The sequence below is a fragment of the Herpailurus yagouaroundi genome, unplaced genomic scaffold, assembly GCF_014898765.1.
Source record: "Herpailurus yagouaroundi ecotype Mexico unplaced genomic scaffold, PumYag 184, whole genome shotgun sequence".
Taxonomy (NCBI): Eukaryota; Metazoa; Chordata; class Mammalia; order Carnivora; family Felidae; genus Herpailurus; species Herpailurus yagouaroundi.
The window spans coordinates 14811415-14830394 of record NW_024412415.1 but is presented as its reverse complement, the minus strand read 5'-3'; the positions used below and the strand labels follow the sequence as shown (position 1 = coordinate 14830394).

The 18980-nt window shown below is 40.0% G+C and overlaps 1 protein-coding gene across 1 annotated transcript in view; it reads left to right on the top strand.

Moving 5' to 3' along the window:
• FBN1 (fibrillin 1) overlaps positions 1-18980 on the top strand; it is a 242882-nt gene that overhangs the window by 19997 nt on the left and 203905 nt on the right. The window contains exons 2-3 of the mRNA XM_040492627.1: positions 8300-8382; positions 10882-10980. Of these exons, the coding sequence (XP_040348561.1) occupies positions 8300-8382; positions 10882-10980 (182 nt within the window). The remainder of the gene's footprint in view (positions 1-8299; positions 8383-10881; positions 10981-18980) is intronic.

Genomic DNA, 18980 nt, shown 5'->3' with positions numbered 1-18980 from the left:
GTATGAAACCATTATACATTACTGTTTAGCTAACCTTAGCCGTTCAAAATATGCATGAGATATTTTTCTTTTAAAAAATTTTTTTTAATGTTTATTTATTCTTGCGAGAGAGAGAGAGAGAGAGAGAGAGAGAGAGAGAGACAGAGTGCGAGTTGGGGAGGGGCAGAGAGAGAGGGAGACACAGAATTTGAAGCAGGTTCCAGGTTCCAAGCTGTCAGCACAGAGCCCGACGCGGGGCTCGAACTCAGGAAGCTCCAGACCATCACGTGAGCCGAAGTCGAACACTTAACCAACTGAGCTACCCAGGCATCCCGAAATATTTTCCTTTTAAATAGATTAATTTATAAGAAATAGTTTTCACTATTAGACAGTTTCCATGTTAGTGGCATTTGCAGCTGGCCTATTTATGACACCAAAGACATAGTATTAATCTTTGTTAATTGTACTTTATACATACTAAGGTATTCCGTCAATGTTATCTTGTGTGCTTCTAAATAGACTCCAGGATATTCTAGGCATTACAGACATTGTTTCTCTGCTTGAAGACCTATTAGTTTTGGAACAGAGTGGGTAGGGAGAAGTTTCAGGGGAGAGAATCTAAACATATAATTATTTAAAATATATATTACAGGGGCGCCTGAGTGGCTCAGTCGGTTAAGCATCCGACTTCAGCTCAGGTCACGATCTCGAGGTCCGAGAGTTCGAGCCCCGCGTCGGGCTCTGGGCTGATGGCTCAGAGCCTGGAACCTGCTTCTAATTCTGCATCTCCCTCTCTCTCTGCCCCTCCCCCGTTCATGCTCTGTCTCTCTCTGTCTCAAAAATAAATAAACGTTAAAGAAAAATTAAAAAAAATATATATACTACAAACACACACATATGGCTCAATACGTTGTGTGTCATACATGTTGCTCTTTGTTTTACCTGTTAAAGAAATTAGCCAAGTAGTCAAGTTAGCATACTTTTTAAATTTGTTGATTGCTATCAAATGTTTGGAATTAATACATTATTGAGAAAATAAATGTAGTGTTCAAAGAGCCAGAAATAAAATGTAATTATGATATAGCATATGTAGGTTTTCGAGAGGTATGTCTGGTATTGTGTTGGTAGGTTGAAGGCTGGTTGGGATTAATTGGGGAGGAGGATTACCACTATGGGGGAAGTGAAACTATACATTAAAAAGGAAACATGGGCAGGGGCGCCTGGGTGGCTCAGTTGGTCAGACTTCAGCTCAGGTTGTGATCTCACAGTCTGTGAGTTCGAGCCCCACGTCAGGCTCTGTGCTGACAGCTTAGAGCCTGGAGCCTGCTTCAGATTCTGTGTCTCCCTCTCTCTCTGCCCCTCCCCTGCTCATGCTCTGTCTCTGTCTCAAAAATAAATAAAAACATTTAAAAAAATTAAAAAAAAAAAAAAAAAAGGAAACATGGGGGAGGGGCGTCTGAGTGGCTCAATTGGTTAAGTGTCCAACTTTGGCTCAGGTCATGATCTCACAGTTTGTGAGTTTGAGCCCCACGTCAGGCTCCGTGCTGTCAGCTCAGAGCCTGGAGCTCAGAGCCTGGAGCCTGCTTCAGATTCTGTCTCCCTCTCTCTGCCCCTCCCCTACTCGCACTCTGTTTCTGTCTCTCAAAAATGAGTAAACATTAAAGAAAATTTTTAAAAGAAGGAAACATGAAAGAGCAAGTATAAAGATGGAAGAAGGGTCTGGATTTAGCATGTATGTCATGGAAGAGAGGCGTGTGCACCAGTGAGGGCTGAGACGATAAAGGGAAGGAGTGGGACAAGAGGGTGGGGCTGAGAGTGGGCAGGTTAGCCTACCTGGCAGAGATCTAAGCTGATAGTGAAATGTTCCACATCTTAGGGAGGGTGAAGTCTGTGTCTGGAATGTAAGAGAACAGAACTAAGCATCGTGAACACAAAAAGATATTTAGCTATATTGTCCTAATGAAATAGAGAGGAAGGAGGAAGCCAGGAAAAAAGGTGATAATCAGTCTGACAGTGAAACACCAACATGTAAACCAGAGAGTTATTTGCTAATGGAGTTAGAGAATTGAAGAGGAATTTCAGCAGTGGGCTGAAATAAAACTAGTGATTCCTCTTTACAAGTGGGAGACATCAAGTTATAGCTCAGAGAGCTTTCTTCTGAGCCTACCCTGTGTGATGGGGCCAAGTACCCTCTTTACTCCTTTCTGGACTCCCCAGTCTCACCTTGATGTTTGTGTCTTACCTGTTGTGGTGACACTCTTTGCATGCTTGCTTGTTTTCTTCCCAGAGCAAATACTATGTCTTAGTCACTATGAAAAACTGGAACAGTTTATTTATAATTGTATGGTTACAGTCTTATTATTTTACGTTTTAGCAAACTTTTCACCATAGAACAGTTTGAGATTTACAAACAAACCAGAAGGATAACACTACACGATGTAGGTTGGAGAGGTTGGCAGGCTTATGCCTTCAAAGAAGAAAACCAGAATTGTCTGAGTCCCAGCCAGTGTTGACCCAGACAATCCAGAAATGAGTCCCTGGATCTGAAGAGCCCCCTGAAAGCTTGACGAGGCCATGGAAGCCATTTTCATTACCAGGATTCCAAGTTTCATTACTTGAGATGTTGTGACTGGCAGATGGGCTGGAATAGTCACATGTGATATTCAAATCACTGCTAGTAGATGTGACCTCTGCCTTTAGCAAAAAGGGCCAGGATAAAGACACCCAAATAATCGAGGAGAGCTTGCAAAGTTTGTTGGAGTAGTAGTGGATCCCCTCATTAGATAGTGCTCATGGTTTTTCTTTTATATTTTCTTCTTGATAAAAAAAATCTGTCAAAAAACTAATAAAGTCATGATGTGTGGGTCACAATATGTGTAGCTAATTTGTATATTAGAGGTTTTTTTCATGATCTATCACATTTTTGACAGTGAAAATTATTGTTTTTAAAAACTGGGACAGTGGGATATTGGGATATTACCTTGAGCCATGTTACATGGACAGTCGGGGGGGGGGCATGCCTTTGGGTCCCCTGCACACTTATGCTTGAGAGGAGTAAATCATCATATTTTTCCTCACAATTCAAAAAAGTAGGTCACTCATGCATGGAGTAGTGTCAGCCTCATTAACCTTCTTGCCCAAGGATTTAAATACGTCACATGTATATGAAATAAAAGCCCACTGAACTTTTTTTTTTTTCCCCAGTCTTGTCTGAAAGGGAGTTTGAACTTGGGATAGGAAGCAGAAAGGCTATCTTGCCTGTAAGAGAGGCCAGATTTACAGAAGTGGATTCTGGCTAAGGAATGTGGACACACTGCAGACATCTTGTACACAGGCCAGTTCCTGCAGTGATGTGGTCAGACATGGTAAAGCCCAGCTGTTTGCTCCATTGAGAGGGGCTTTTGCTAGCCCACACAATCTCCAAGTGCCTTGTCTTAACTGGATCTGAGTATTAGGCCTGCTGAGGCTCACCCACCCCTGGAGAGATTGGAGGTGGGTTGTTGTAAGCATTGTATTCAAAGCAACTGGTAAGAGAAGTAAAAGATAAAGACCTAACAATTAAAACAATGTAATAGACAGTGGGAAGTGGACTGTAAATATATTTTTCCTTTTCCCACTGAACTTTTAGAATACAGGTAAAAACAATTTATGCTTAAATTGGTAGTTTGTTGATGGACATTTGGTGGGGTTTGTCACTCATTCCCTCATGAAAGCTATTAGGTGAAATGCCATCTTGCCCCCAAAGGCATCTCTGCCATAACATAGCAGTTAAGAGAGTGAACTGGCAGCAGGCTTCCTGAGTTCAAATCCCCATTCTTTACTTCCAAGCTGTGGGACCCTGGCTGGTTTGTTTAACCTTCCTAAGTCATAGTGTCTTTAATGTTAAAGGCAATAACTTACCTCAAAGGGTTGCCTTGAGGATGAAATAAAGCAGTATGTTTTTAGCACATAGCATACATTTCTTTTCTCTCTGAATTTTACTTTGAATTTGCCGAATGCTACTGCCACTTGCACTAAGCTTTAACTCTTGACTTTTTTTGGGCAGCAGGTTGGTGGGTGTGGTTGGGGAAATGAAAAGGAAAAGAAAAGTTTGAATGCTAAACTTTCATTTAAACAAAAAAGTAACTCCATTAGAGATTTATATTCTTTGTTAATGCTTTCTGTGTGAAACTTTAGAAAAAAATCTTTGATATGGAAGTAATCCAATGTGTCTACTTTAGACTTTACATATCTTAGTGCTTTCCAACTTAAATAAGACATTCATTTATTTCTAGAATTAGAGCTGTTTTTCCTGTGTGTGAGTAGAATAAATACCACCCAGCTTGTTCGAAAGAGTGCTGTTAGTTTGGAGTTCTCAAGACCAAAATTAGCAGAGAATTCTTACATCTTTCTAATACTTTGCACTGAGCCATTTAACCTAGCAATATTTAATGTGTTAATGTGTTAAAGATTCAAACAGTCATTGATTGAGGATATTGGTTGCAACAACTTAAATTGAATAATGCAATACTATAAGAGATAAAATTATCAAAATTAAAAAATTATTAAAATAAAAAAATGTCAGAGCATGTGAACAAAACCACAGTTAGACAATATGTAGAATTTTAAGTAACACAGTGAAATGAAACCGTGATCACTAATGTAACGGAACTGTGAATGAATGAAACAGTTCATGCAATGAAACAGTAAGTACCCCATTTAGGAGAGAAGATGTTTATACTTTTAAGGTAATTGCTTTAAATAAAAGAGGATGATCAAAGTGTAGCAGCACATGTTTAAAAAAAAATGAACAGTTATTGGGGTGCTGGGTGGCTCATTTGGCTAAGCGTCCGACTCAGTCATGATCTCGCAGGTTCTTGAGTTTGAGCCCCCTATGGGGTTCTGCGCTGAGAGTGCAGAGCCTGCTTGGGATTCTCTCTCTCTCTCTCTCTCTCTCTCCCTCCCCTGCTCAAGCACTCTCACTCTCTCTCTCAAAAATAAATAAATAAATGTTTTTTAAAAAATGAGCAGTTATGGGGGTGCCTGGGTGGCTCAGTAGGTTAAGCATCCGACTTCAGCTCAGGTCACGATCTCGCGGTCCATGAGTTCGAGCCCCGCGTCGGGCTCTGGGCTGATGGCTCGGAGCCTGCTTCCGATTCTGTGTCTCCCTCTCTCTCTGCCCCTCCCCTGTTCATGCTCTGTCTCTCTCTGTCTCAAAAATAAATAAACGTTAAAAAAATTTTTTTAAAAAATGAGCAGTTATGAATGGGCATTAGGTGTGGATGCAAAAGAATTATCTTCATTTCCCCAGATCCTCATCTCTTGGGGCAACCAATTTTAACCATGTTTGGTTTTAGTTCTTCTCATGTTTCTCTTTATGACACCATGTACTGTGCTTGTACCTCTATTTCTAGATTTAAACAGTATCCATTGGTTCCATGCCATGAAAGATGGGGACGTAGCTCACTTAGATATCTATACCTTTTCTCTCTCGTTTCCTTCCTACTTTTTAAAAAATCATGGTATGACTTTCAGCTATTGGTTATTTTATTTTATTAAAAAAAATTTTTTTAACATTTATTTATTTTTGAGACAGAGAGAGACAGAGCATGAACGGGGGAGGGTCAGAGAGAGGAGACAAAGAATCTGAAACAGGCTCCAGGCTCTGAGCTGTCAGCACAGAGCCTGACGCGGGGCTCGAACCCACGGAGCGTGAGATCATGACCTGAGCCGAAGTCGACCGCTTAACCGACTGAGCCACCCAGGCGCCCCAGTTATTGGTTATTTTAAAACATTATATAATATACTTAAACCTCTGTGTCTTGGAGCAACTACTTTATTTCTCTCCATACCTTTCTTCCTAACTTGATAGCTATACCATTACCTTTACAGGTGCAGGTTTAAAACATTTACATTTTGTTTTGAAATCATTGTAAATTGTAACATCTCCCATGTTTTGTCTGCAGGTTGATTGTAAACATTGAAAAAACAATGAGGAATGTTTAGATTAGTATGATTTTCAAACACCTTGGAAAATCTTTTTAATATCTTGCTTTGTAGGACTGAAATTACTGATTCTGGACTCTTTTTTCTTAGCCTTTTCACCATGTTATATGTGTTATTACTCCATAAATACACTCATTCTTGTCAGACAATATGTCTTGATTTTTGTTTGAAAACAGTTACTCCAACCACAGGACACCTATAAAGGCTCAGGGGTCCTCTGAAGCTATTCCAGGATTTGGTTTGGCGTTGGACTGGACCCAGTGGAGTTGTTGTAATGAGCTGTTAGTGGGGAAGGTTTGAGGTGGTTGACTCTGGCTTGAATTATCATTTCTAGTCTAGAGAAATTTGTGGAGTTTGGAAGGTTTGGTTACTCTAACCCTCACCCTAACCCCCTATCCTAACTTCTCATCTTACTCCCCTTTCCAAGATTCTGAGTTGCCCCAGGAAGTTCTGGGTACTCTGAATTGAAGTTTTGGGCACTACTTTGTCACAGAAGGGATACAGGATTGAGAGCCAGTGGCTTAGAATTTGTAATAAACTCTCTCTTCCTTAATCTCTTATAGTGCCTCTTGTTGAGTAGTTAATTTAGGTCAGAAAATGATTCTATCATGATAATAATGCTGTATTGCGTTCATGTCCATTATTTCATCTGACACACACGCGCGCACACACACACACACACGATGTGGCCAAGGCAGACATTTCATTACGCCAATGTGCAGAGACTTCAACTAAAGCTCAGAGAGGCTCCAGCATTGGGTGCATAGTAAGCCTTTTTCCATCATTTTATGTCTAGTTTTGGAGGAATAGGGCCCTTTCCCGGGTTCCTCCATCTTTCTTCCTATCTCTCTTTTTGGCCTCAGCATCAGTCAGTCTGAAGTGTGCATTTTGCCCTGCAGTGTTCCGGGTCCCCTGGGGCTGTGAGAGAGGCACAGGATAGAGCAAAGGCTTCACCTTTGTTCCCAATTCTGCTTGTGCTTGAAGCAATGAGTTCAGAGGAGATGAAGTGGGGGTCTGTGCTGTTACACATGTTCTGCATATAGATGGAGAGTTTGTGAATACACCCCAACCAGAAGTTCGTTCTTTCTTTCTTTCTTTCTTTCTTTCTTTCTTTCTTTCTTTCTTTCTTTCTTTCTTTCTTAAGTTTATTTATTTGCTTTGAGAGAGAGGGAGAGAGAGAGTGCATGCAGGGAAGGGGGCAGAGGGAGAGGGAGAGAGATAGTATCCTAAGCAGGCTCCACGTTGTCAGCACAGAGCCTGACATGGGAGTTGAACCCACAAACCATGACATCATGACCTGAGCTGAAATCCAACAGTCAGACCCCTAAACCGACTGAGCCATCCAAGCGCCCCCAGAAGTACATTTTAGTTACACAGTTGTTTTTAAAGGTTTACTCTTATGGGGCTACAGGATTTATACTACCAAGCCTTGGAATAGCTACTGTTTGTGAAATTGATTACAAAACGTTTGACCTTATTCATCAGCCCCTGAACTTTAGGAAGTAGCATTAATGTTTAGGCCCTCAGATATGGCATAGTGAGATGAATGGTTTCTTTCCTGTCTCTGTGTGTTCAGTCCTCTTAGTTTCTAGTGTAGAGTTAAGTAGATCCTTACAACAGTTGCTCCCTTAAGTTGTTAAATATGTATCATCTGGATTCTGAATGGAAGCTTTACTCCAAGAAACCTGATGGAGCAGAAATGTCTGTAAACAAGAAACCCAAAGTTACGTTGACTTTGTTTTCCTGTAACTTCTGGTAATCAACTGTGTTTCCAAACTTTGGCTAAAGAAATATTTACATTTTTTTGCTTTTATTTTTTCCGACTAATGTCAGCGTTTGCGTTCCTGTAATTCTGGTGAAAGGAAGAATATGGCCACTTTTTAGGAGTGAGCTGGGACACAGAAAAAATATACACAGCTTCAATGAGTAGAAATTTAAAACTTTATATGCAGATTTCATGATGACCTTTCTTAACTAGATTGGTAGGAATTTTATTATTTAAATTAGACTCATATAACTCCATACATTTTTATATCTGTGCGTTGTGATAGAATGCACTACATTTTGCATCTCTTGTTTTTATTTTTCTGATGTATGTATAGGTGATATTAAGGATATCCTTATTGGTATCATTATGTTAGAGTCCCAAACTACTAAGCCAGTGTTGGGTCCCATGAGTTTACTTTTTTTTTTTTTTTTGTCTACAAAAATTCGTCCTGTTCTTGTAACTCAGAGACATTTTTTTCCCCCTTGTATGTGGTCACATATTGTTTTTTAAAAAGTGTGGAGTTCTTCTAATTGGATTTTTGTTTGTTTGTTTGTTTGTTTGTTTTAGACCTAATGTCTGTGGATCACGTTATAATGCTTACTGCTGCCCTGGATGGAAAACCTTACCTGGTGGAAATCAGTGTATTGTCCGTAAGTAAATAGATAGTCTGTCATTCTTCATGTTCTTCTTTTGTTGTTTTGGTTGCATGGTGATTCTTAGTACTTGTTCCTTTGTAACTGCATACCATTAATATGTTTATAGCAGAGTCTTCCAGCTCTGAGATTTTCCTACTTCCTCTGAATCCAGATTGGGAAATACACTAAGTTGGTCAAACCGCTGTTGTACTTTAATTCAGTGACTTCCTTTGGAATATTTCTGACATACAGGGAATAGAGCCACAGGGATAATTTGATCAAGGGTACATGTCGCCTGGCTTCATAGACTTTGTAATCACTTGGATGGGATTTTGAAAAAAGGATACATTGCTGCTTTCCTTATTATAATTTCTAACTTTGTTGGCCACCCACAAGCCTACTTAAACCTTGTACATTGAATTTGGGTGGTCGAGGCCAAAGATAGACCTAACTTTCAGAGAGGAAAGGAAGTGGCTAGAGCATCAGATGAAGATGAGTAGAAAGACTAGGGAAGAACTCACATGGTGCCAGAGATTCCCCCATTGATTCTGCTGCCACGGCAAATGTCCAGATTCTCATCACACACCAGAAATGTTGAGTGACAAACCACATGTCAGAAAAGATGCTATTTAAAGGAGATGTAAGTCAAATTGGTTATGGCATCCGTCCTTTATGAGCTTTTCCTGTCATCATACCTATGGAGGAATTTTCAGTTTCCAGAAAATTCCATCAGACAGTGGGAAAAGTTAGAGTTGAAAGGACATTAAGGAATCACTAGATCCACTTTCTTTGTTGGCCTAGAGTGGTCTGTGCAGAAGAACAATATTTCAACCAGTATTCTCTTGGTGACCTGAAAAGTTCACCTCTATCCCAGTTCTTGATTTTGACCAGAAGCATCTTATTCATTTGGCATATTGTGCTTTATTTAAGGATCAAAACTGAATCACTAAGAGAGATATATAATGGTATTTGACATTTTCTAAATGAACTTGACAGTGTGTTTCCCTTGTGTTCTTTTTTTAAATATTTATTTATTTATTTATTTATTTATTTATTTATTTATTTATTTCGTGAGAGCGTGTGTGCATGCAGGAGCATGTACCAGTGGGGGAGAGGCAGAGAGAGAGAGGGAGAGGGAGAGAGAGAGAGAGAGAGAGAGAGAGATTCCCAAGAAGGCTCCACATTCAGCATGGAGCTGGACTCAGGGCTTGATCTCACAAACTGTGAGATCATGACCTGAGCTAAAATCAAGAGTTGGATGTTTAACTGACTGAGCCACCCAGGCACTCTTTCCTTGTGTTCTGTAGAATCTATAAGAAATGCTGTCTTCAATAGCATTTATTTGAATACACAAGTATTCAAATAAATGTTTATAGGATCCTTTGACAGCTTATTTCTTAATAGTTTTCAGTCTCTATCCTAAGCTTTTTTGGTGTTTGAATGCATTTTCTATCAAGTATATTATTTTTTTAGCCTTGCACATCTCATTTGCCCCTTGCAAGGTTATACAGGAATTTGAGGAAGAGATAATGTCTATGAGCATAAAAAGTAGTGGCCAAATCTTAGTCTGCTAATAAATATAAATTATTTGCCATTTAGACTTTCCTTCTGGCCATCAGCAGAGCATCTGGTGCCAGCGTATTAGTCCCTCAGTATCATGAAAGTGTAAATATTTTTCTAAAAGATGAACAGCTTCTTGGGGCGCCTGGGTGGCGCAGTCGGTTAAGCGTCCGACTTCAGCCAGGTCACGATCTCGCGGTCCGTGAGTTCGAGCCCCGCGTCGGGCTCTGGGCTGATGGCTCAGAGCCTGGAGCCTGTTTCCGATTCTGTGTCTCCCTCTCTCTGCCCCTCCCCCGTTCATGCTCTGTCTCTCTCTGTCCCAAAAATAAATAAACGTTGAAAAAAAAAAAAAGATGAACAGCTTCTTGACTGCAGAATCAGTGCTATTGTAGTGGATTCCCAACTTCTTCTCTCAGATTGTTGATGTACATCTTCAATGTAAAATCAAAGCTACTCAATGGGCAGGATCCAGTGTAGAGAATTAGTCTTAGCAGGGCATAGTATTTTTATAGAAATTATTAAGCAATAAGCATTTATAATGAAATAGGCTCCCAAGACTACCTCTGCAACTCTTCTATCATTAAATTGTAAAGCTAATATAAAAACAAAATGCTTGTAGGCATATAAATATGTTTAAATGCAGGACTTTTGTTTGTTCTGTTTTCCCTAAATCAGATATTGGGGGCTTTTGATAGATTGGGTGCTGTGTGGAATAAGAGAGAGGTTAAGAACCACTGGTATAAATAAGGGAGTTGCAGCATTTTACATCCAGAGCTTGTTTAGTTCAACAGGTTTGTTTTGTAAGTGAATAAACCTGTGGCCTAAGGTCATGAATCATGAAGGCAAAATTAACGAGGCACCTGAGAACCCAGGTTTCCTCATTTGAGGGTTGGGTTCCTATAAAGCACCATGCTCTCAAGCCATGTACTTACAGACCTCTGGTTTTATTGACAGCCATTTGCCGGCATTCCTGTGGGGATGGATTTTGTTCTAGGCCAAATATGTGCACTTGCCCATCTGGTCAGATATCTCCTTCCTGTGGCTCCAGATCCAGTGAGTATAACATGTTATTATATATAATATTATTTTGTGTGGTTATGCCCTATTTTCTCCTAAATTTGCTTTTGGCTTTTCTCTTGCCTGCAATACATTTTTTTCACTAGAACATCTGCCTTCTCTGTTCTGCCCAAAATACTAGGAATGGCTTTCCTCAGTCTGGCCTCCCATTTCCTTCTTCACTCTTTATAAGGAAATTACCTATGGGACTTAGTTACTATGAATACTGTAAAGATTATGTTCTCCTGTGTAGGTATCACCTTATTTATCTTTGTGTCTCCAGTGTAAACACCATAAAAGATGCTCAGTGGATTGGTTGTTCAATGAACATTTTTGGCTCAAGAAAACTAGGCATTTTTCCTAGTGGTACTGAAATATGACTCTGATTAAACACTTTTGTAAAAACTGAAGACCCCTACTTTTGCAAAAAGAAGATGTAAGAAGTCATTATGGAAGTTTTGGGGGTGATTTTTCCTTAAGCACAAATATATTTTCTCTTTCAGAATTTTATCACTTCATTCTGTGATGCCAAATAATACCCACAGTTCATTTTTCAGAGCCTTTCCTTGCTAGTTCTATTGTTTTCATTAGACTTTTGGGGTTTTTTTTTTTTTGGTTTATTTTTTTAAGTTTATTTATTTATTTTAAGAGAGAGCACTCACTCAAACTCACGAACCGTGAGATCATGAATGACCTGAGCAGAAGTCAAGAGTCAGACGCTTAACCGACTGAGCCACCCCTGTGCTCCTTTTTGGTTTTTTATTCTTTAAATGTGGGGTCCTCAGCAATGAATTAACTAGAGGAAATGTAGGGATTGGGAAGGAGGTGAGTCATTATTGGTTATTAAAAAGGTTTAAGTTTATGCCTTTATAAACAGCCCCTCAACACCTTGACCATCATCAAAGCAAAAAACTTGGGTTTCTTTCCCATTGCCTATTTTTCCTTAGAAAATTCATTCCCCTTACAGTGTGTTTGTTTTTGACAAGGTTTTCAGGAAAAAGTATTGTGGAATAAGAGCATTCTCTTTTGTTTATTGCAAGTAGAGACTTTAGTGTGGTCAAGGTTCATTACCTATTAAGACTCCTAATATTTAGCCCTGGCTCTCATGAGCCAATTAACAGGGTAGGGCAGGTAGTCCTAATAGACATTCTAGGTGCCCACTCACATATCTTTGCATTTATGGATGAGCACAGGTAACTCTACCTTATAGCTCTGTAAAATTTTCTGGCAGGGAGCATACCAGGTCCACATGCAGGGCATGCTGGAAGTGCCAGAGGGTTAGTGGCCTTAGAAGCAATTGTTAGCCAGTGACAGACAGAGAGTGTTGGATAAGTGCCCCAGATTCCTTGCCTCTCAATTTGCAGAACTATGAAGTGTGTTCTCCACTGTCTCTTAGAGTTCCCTAGTGGATTAAGCCCCACCTGCCCACAGTGGTAATAGCCTCATCATGTATTTATTAGCTTCCTTCTTTTCATTGTCTCACTTCCCTACTTCCCTACCAGTGTTTCCTGACGTTACTTATAAAACAGACTACGTGCATTTAAATTATTGTTTTAGAATTTGCTTCTGGTGGAGCATAAACAAAGACAGCCTACTTCTAAAGATAGCCAGTTGCAGATTGGGATAGAAACTTCCCATGGGCTGGGAGTTATTTGCTTATTGCACTGGGAACAGCATATTCTTATTTGATCTCAGGTTAGTTTTGAATGTGCATCTTCCAAGCAATAGCAAATTCATTCTACAAATCAAGGGCGCCTGAGCTGAAGGAAATACAGAGAGGTAGACAAGTCAACTGGTGGCATTTACAGGAACATGTTGGACATCCTGATCTCTATCAGGCTGCCACAGAGAATTGCCTAAGGGATGAGGAAGGAGTTTAGATATCAAGTTGGGAACAGACCCAGTTGCTCAGATGGGCCGTGGAACCAACCACCAACAGTGTACCTCTCTGGCAGAGAGAAAATATAGCTGGATGTCAGAACTAGGTATCCAGTTGGAAAGGTCTTCAGCATGATCGTGTGAGCTGCTAATAATTTCTCTGTCAAATAAAAATCATGAGATACAGAGATAGGATGTTGACAAGTTGGTTGTAGTAGATTTCAAGCTAGCCTCAAGATAGGAGAAGTATAGTGATAGGTCCTGTGGGCCAGATTTAGGTGAGAGACTGGAGTCCAAGACTTGTGGGTAGTACTCTTTGAAGAAGTTTAGGTCCACCTATGGTACCTGCACATTGCACAAAATCCCTGAGTAGATTGCGGATCAGAGTGGTATGAGGAGGACAGTCTGGTTTCATCAAGATATTTGGAGCTTTAAATCATTGGCTTGGACTCTACCTATGCTAATATTCTCTAAATATCTTGCAAAATTAAACATGGCAGAATGTTTTATTTTTATTTATTTATTTATTTATTTATTTATTTATATATGAAATTTATTGTCAAATTGATTTCCATACAACACCCAGTACTCATCCCAAAAGGTGCCCTCCTCGATACCCATCACCCACCCTCTCCTCCCTCCCACCCCCCATCAACCCTCAGTTTGCTCTCAGTTCTCAACAGTCTCTTATGCTTTGGCTCTCTCCCACTCTAACCTCTTTTTTTTTTTTTTTCCCTTCCCCTCCCCCATGGGTTCCTGTTAAGTTTCTCAGGATCCACATAAGAGTGAAACCATATGGTATCTGTCTTTCTCTGTATGGCTTATTTCACTTAGCATCACACTCTCCAGTTCCATCCACGTTGCTACAAAAGGCCATATTTCATTTTTTCTCATTGCCACGTAGTATTCCATAGTGTATATAAACCACAATTTCTTTATCCATTCATCAGTTGATGGACATTTAGGCTCTTTCCATAATTTGGCTATTGTTGAGAGTGCTGCTATGAACATTGGGGTACAAGTGCCCCTATGCATCAGTACTCCTGTGTCCCTTGGATAAATTCCTAGCAGTGCTATTGCTGGGTCATAGGGTAGGTCTATTTTTAATTTTCTGAGGAACCTCCACACTGCTTTCCAGAGCGGCTGCACCAATTTGCATTCCCACCAACAGTGCAAGAGGGTTCCCGTTTCTCCACATCCTCTCCAGCATCTATAGTTTCCTGATTTGTTCATTTTGGCCACTCTGACTGGCGTGAGGTGATACCTGAGTGTGGTTTTGATTTGTATTTCCCTGATAAGGAGCGACGCTGAACATCTTTTCATATGCCTGTTGGCCATCCGGATGTCTTCTTTAGAGAAGTGTCTATTCATGTTTTCTGCCCATTTCTTCACTGGGTTATTTGCTTTTCGGGTGTGGAGTTTGGTGAGCTCTTTATAGATTTTGGATACTAGCCCTTTGTCCGCTTTGTCATTTGCAAATATCTTTTCCCATTCCGTTGGTTGCCTTTTAGTTTTGTTGGTTGTTTCCTTTGCTGTGCAGAACCTTTTTATCTTCATAAGGTCCCAGTAATTCACTTTTGCTTTTAATTCCCTTGCCTTTGGGGATGTGTCGAGTAAGAGATTGCTACGGCTGAGGTCAGAGAGGTCTTTTCCTGCTTTCTCCTCTAAGGTTTTGATGGTTTCCTGTCTCACATTCAGGTCCTTTATCCATTTTGAGTTTATTTTTGTGAATGGTGTGAGAAAGTGGTCTAGTTTCAACCTTCTGCATGTTGCAACATGCAGAATGTTTTAAATGAAGGGTAGCTGAGATACTCAGAATTCATTTCTGATCTTTTGAAGTGATATTCTAGGGAATATCTGTGCTATCCTATAGAACTTCTTGGCCGCAGTGTGTTTGACAATAAATGTGGAGAAATCACTTTACTAACTTTCCTACTAGTAGAAGGATAACTCGACAGAGAGAAATGTTTGTATTCCCAAAGGGGCAAACTTCAGACCATTTATTTCACCAATATTTCCTGTGAGAAATTTTACACTTGTTATGTGATATGGGTCAAGGAGGCTGGGAAAGTTGTGGGGCACTGAGGCTTTAATTTTCTCATTTGAAAATGAAAGGAGTGTTGTTCTTTCAGGTTGATTTCTACTTGAGTGTGCTGGGACTCTGAGAATAGGAAATGATCTCTTAGTGGCCTGAAGGAGAGACTGCATTTCCAGAAGGTCCAAACTGCCAGCCAGAAATTCCTTTGGGCACTAGGAAGACAGGGCTTCCCTTAATCTATTGGAACTTTTGCCACTGGCCATAGGGCACCAGGGAAAAAGAGAAGATTGGCCAGCCAGAGTCAGAAAAAATGGGTTTTCTGGACTTTAATTCCAGTTCTATTGGTACTGTTCTTGACTCCATCAGTTTCTGAGGCTGACGATGGACACTGAGCTATCCTAATTCTCATAATTAGGTCATGGTGGACTGATGCATGAATTTATTCAAGCTCTTCTTTTTCTTTTTAATGCTTACTTATTTTTAGGAGAGTGAGAGAGCGAGAGCACAAGGGGAAGAGGGGCAGAGAGAGAGAGAAAAAGACAGAAATCCTAAGCAGGCTCCACGTTCAGTGTGGGAGCCCCACGTGGGGTTCGATCTCATGAGATCATGACCTGAGCCAAAATCAAGGGTCAGACGCTTAACTGACTGAGCCACCCAGGCGCCCCTCAAGCTCTTCTTTAAATGTATACATAATATGGGGCGCCTGGGTGGCGCAGTCGGTTAAGCGTCCGACTTCAGCCAGGTCACGATCTCGCGGTCCGTGAGTTCGAGCCCCGCGTTAGGCTCTGGGCTGATGGCTCGGAGCCTGGAGCCTGTTTCCGATTCTGTGTCTCCCTCTCTCTGCCCCTCCCCCGTTCATGCTCTGTCTCTCTCTGTCCCCCCCCCCAAAAAAAAATAAACGTTGAAAAAAAAATGAATAAACTTAAAAAAATAAAATAAAATAAAATAAATGTATACATAATATAGGGACACCTGGCTGGCTCAGTTTGTAGCACATGTATCTCTTGATCTCAGGTTTGTGAGTTTGAGCCCTACATGGGGTGTAGAGATTATTTAAAAAAATAAAAAAACTTAAAAATATGAATAATATAAAATAGATTATTATCTTCTTCAATAACATATATTATTATAAAAGTTGTTACCTGAATTTTATATTTAAGAATTTGGAGATCACTTTTATACTCATCCTGTTTTATTGTTTATGCTTTTAAAAAGGATTTTAAAAACTCCTTTTTTGAGGTATAGATTCATATTCAGTTATAAGAAATAATATGGAGATATCCTGGGTACCCTTAATCCAGTCTTTCCAATGTTAACATCCTGTGAAACTATAATACGATATCACGGCCAGGATACTGTCATTGATACAGTCAAGACACGGAAGAGATCTATTAGTGCAAGGATGCCTCATGTTGCCCTTTTCTAGTCCAGTATGGAGCCCAGTGCGGGGCTTGAACTCCCAACCGTGAAATCAAGACCTGAGCTGAGATCAAGAGTCGGGCACCTAACTGACCGAGCCACTCAAGCTCCCTGAGATACTTTTCTAATGGGGAGTGAAGTTGAAGTCTAGGTTCCTTCAATACCTATAGATGTCCAGTTGCTCCAGTGCCATCTGTTTTTGAAAAGACTATCCTTCACCCATTTAATTACTTTGGCACCTTTGTCAAAAATCGTATTTGTGTAGGACTATGTCTGGGTCTTTGTTTTATTCTATTTATCCATATATCTATCCCTTCTCCAATACCATACAGTCCTGATTACTGCAGCTATGTGAAAAGTCTTGAAAATGGAGTAGACTAATTCCTTTCACTTTATTTTTCTTTCTCAAAATCATTTTAGCTATTCTAATTCCTTTGCCTTTCCATATAAATTTTAGGTTAATCTTGTCTATACCTACAAAAAAAATCTTTCTAGGATTTTGATAAAAATTATAGTAAGCCTAGAAGTCAGTTTGGAGAGTATCGATATCTTTCTTATGTGGAAGCCCTTATACCTTGAAAATTTTTTTATCATTTTCAATTTACTTCAATTTAGGGGTGCTTGTGTTCCCAACAGAAATCCAAGCTCTAAGGGTAGAAGAAAGCCAGGGAAACAATTCTAGAGCAGTGTGTTAGCAAGTTTGAGCAGATATGAGCCAACCACGTGCTGAAAAGTGTGAGGACACTCAGGATAGGAAGGTAGTGCTATAGCTAATCTAGAAGTGACCCTTGGAAAGGTTTTTCAGGGAAGTGAGGAATTTATATGAACAGGGAGGAGAGGAGTGTGTGAAACCTGCTCAGACTTTAGAAATAGTTGAGTCCTTTGCTTTCTAGTCTGTCTTTCTGGTAGTCTTTATCACTACTATTATTTAACCTGTCTTTCTCTGAACTTTTCCCAGCTCTGCTAGGGTTGCTTTGTTTTGTTTTGTTTTGTTTTGTTTTGTTTTGTTTTGTTTTTGCTCTTGTTTTAGATACCTTAGTGAGGTTGCTCTTCTGAGTGGTATGTCTTTAGGTACCACAGGACATTTATGCACTTAAGGAAAAATGTCAATACTGATATCTCTCTGAATGAAAATTATTTTTGTCCTGCCTTGATTCTGGCTGCCCCTGTGGACCTGTCTCAGGTGGAAAGTCCAGGAGTTAGTCTTGCTCTCTAATTTGTCTGCCTGTGCTTTTCCTAGTACCTAAATTAAAGTCACATACCTGCCATATAGATGCTTATTTGCAGATTGCTCTCCGTGTTCTTTCTGCCTCTGTACCTGCCAAGACAATGGCAGGCCTGTAGCTTCATTCCCAACTAATGGTTCCCAAAGAAAATGGTCACCTCAGTCCTGCATCTGTCATTCCCATAGCATGCTCAAATTGTTCTCTTCTGGTTGGTTATTTCATGAACTGATTTGTACTGGGCTATCACCTAAAAGGAGTTTCTTCAATTCTTCTTGATGCCTGGCAGGTAGAAGGCATTCAGCAAGTATTTATTGAATGACCAAAATGATTGAATCTGGAAAAAACATAAAACTTATTTAGGATACTATATAGCTGCAGGTAAATGTCAACATTTTCTGTTAGCTCTAGGATGTTGAGCCTTAACTGAAACTCTTTGAGGCAGTCTGCTCATTTTCTCTTTTTTAAAAGAGTCTATTTACTTATTTTTAGAGAGAGCACACACCTGAGAGTGAGCACAAGTGGTGAGAGAGAGGGAGAGAGAGAATCCCAAGCCGGTTCCACACTGTCAGCACAGAGCCCGATGTGAGGCTCAGTTTCAGGAACCATGAGACTGTGACCTGACCCAGAACCAAGAGTCAGACCCTTAATCACCTGAGCTACCCAGGTGCCCCTTGTCTGCTCATTTTCAATGGGAAGTCCTCATTGCGTCTTACGGCTCTCAGGGTTAACTGCATATGGCAGCTTGGACACTGACACTTGAACTCCGTAGTACTTTCAGTTTCTGGTAAAATCTTCACACAGATTGAGTGTAGGAATATATTCTGATTTGAGGTATTTAAAGCATGTAATATTTGAAAATATCCTTGTGGATTTATGTGGAACCCTGGCTTTTTCTAGAGATATAAAACTTGGTCTCATAATTGCCAGACATATGGGATGCTTGTTCAAACCAGTATAAACTTAGAATATGCATCAGTGGCAATAAAAAATAAAATTAATTCATGTATATATACTCCCTAAATTGTTCCTGCTGTAAGGAAGCTGAGTATCTAGTTCCTTTATTTCCCCACAGAAATCCTGAATGATTGCTCTCACTTTTAAAGAAATGTGCTTTTCCCCTGAAGATCTAAGACTCACAAAGAATCTGAAATTCCTTTGGTAAACATGTTTGTGGCAAAGCAGATGGTGAAGATCCAATTACCTTTTCATAAGCTTGTTCCCCCTGCCCAAAGATTCATAGTTCCTTGGTTTATTGGGACCACTGGACTAACTATGCCTTACTATTTCACAAGTCTGGCCAAGGGGTTTTATTTTTTAAAGGAGACATAATATTTTATGTTGGAAAAGGTTGACCTGAAAGACAGTAGAAAAAATATAAAAGCCTATCAGGGAGATTTTTATTACATTGCATTTAACTGTAAACTTATCGTTTTTCC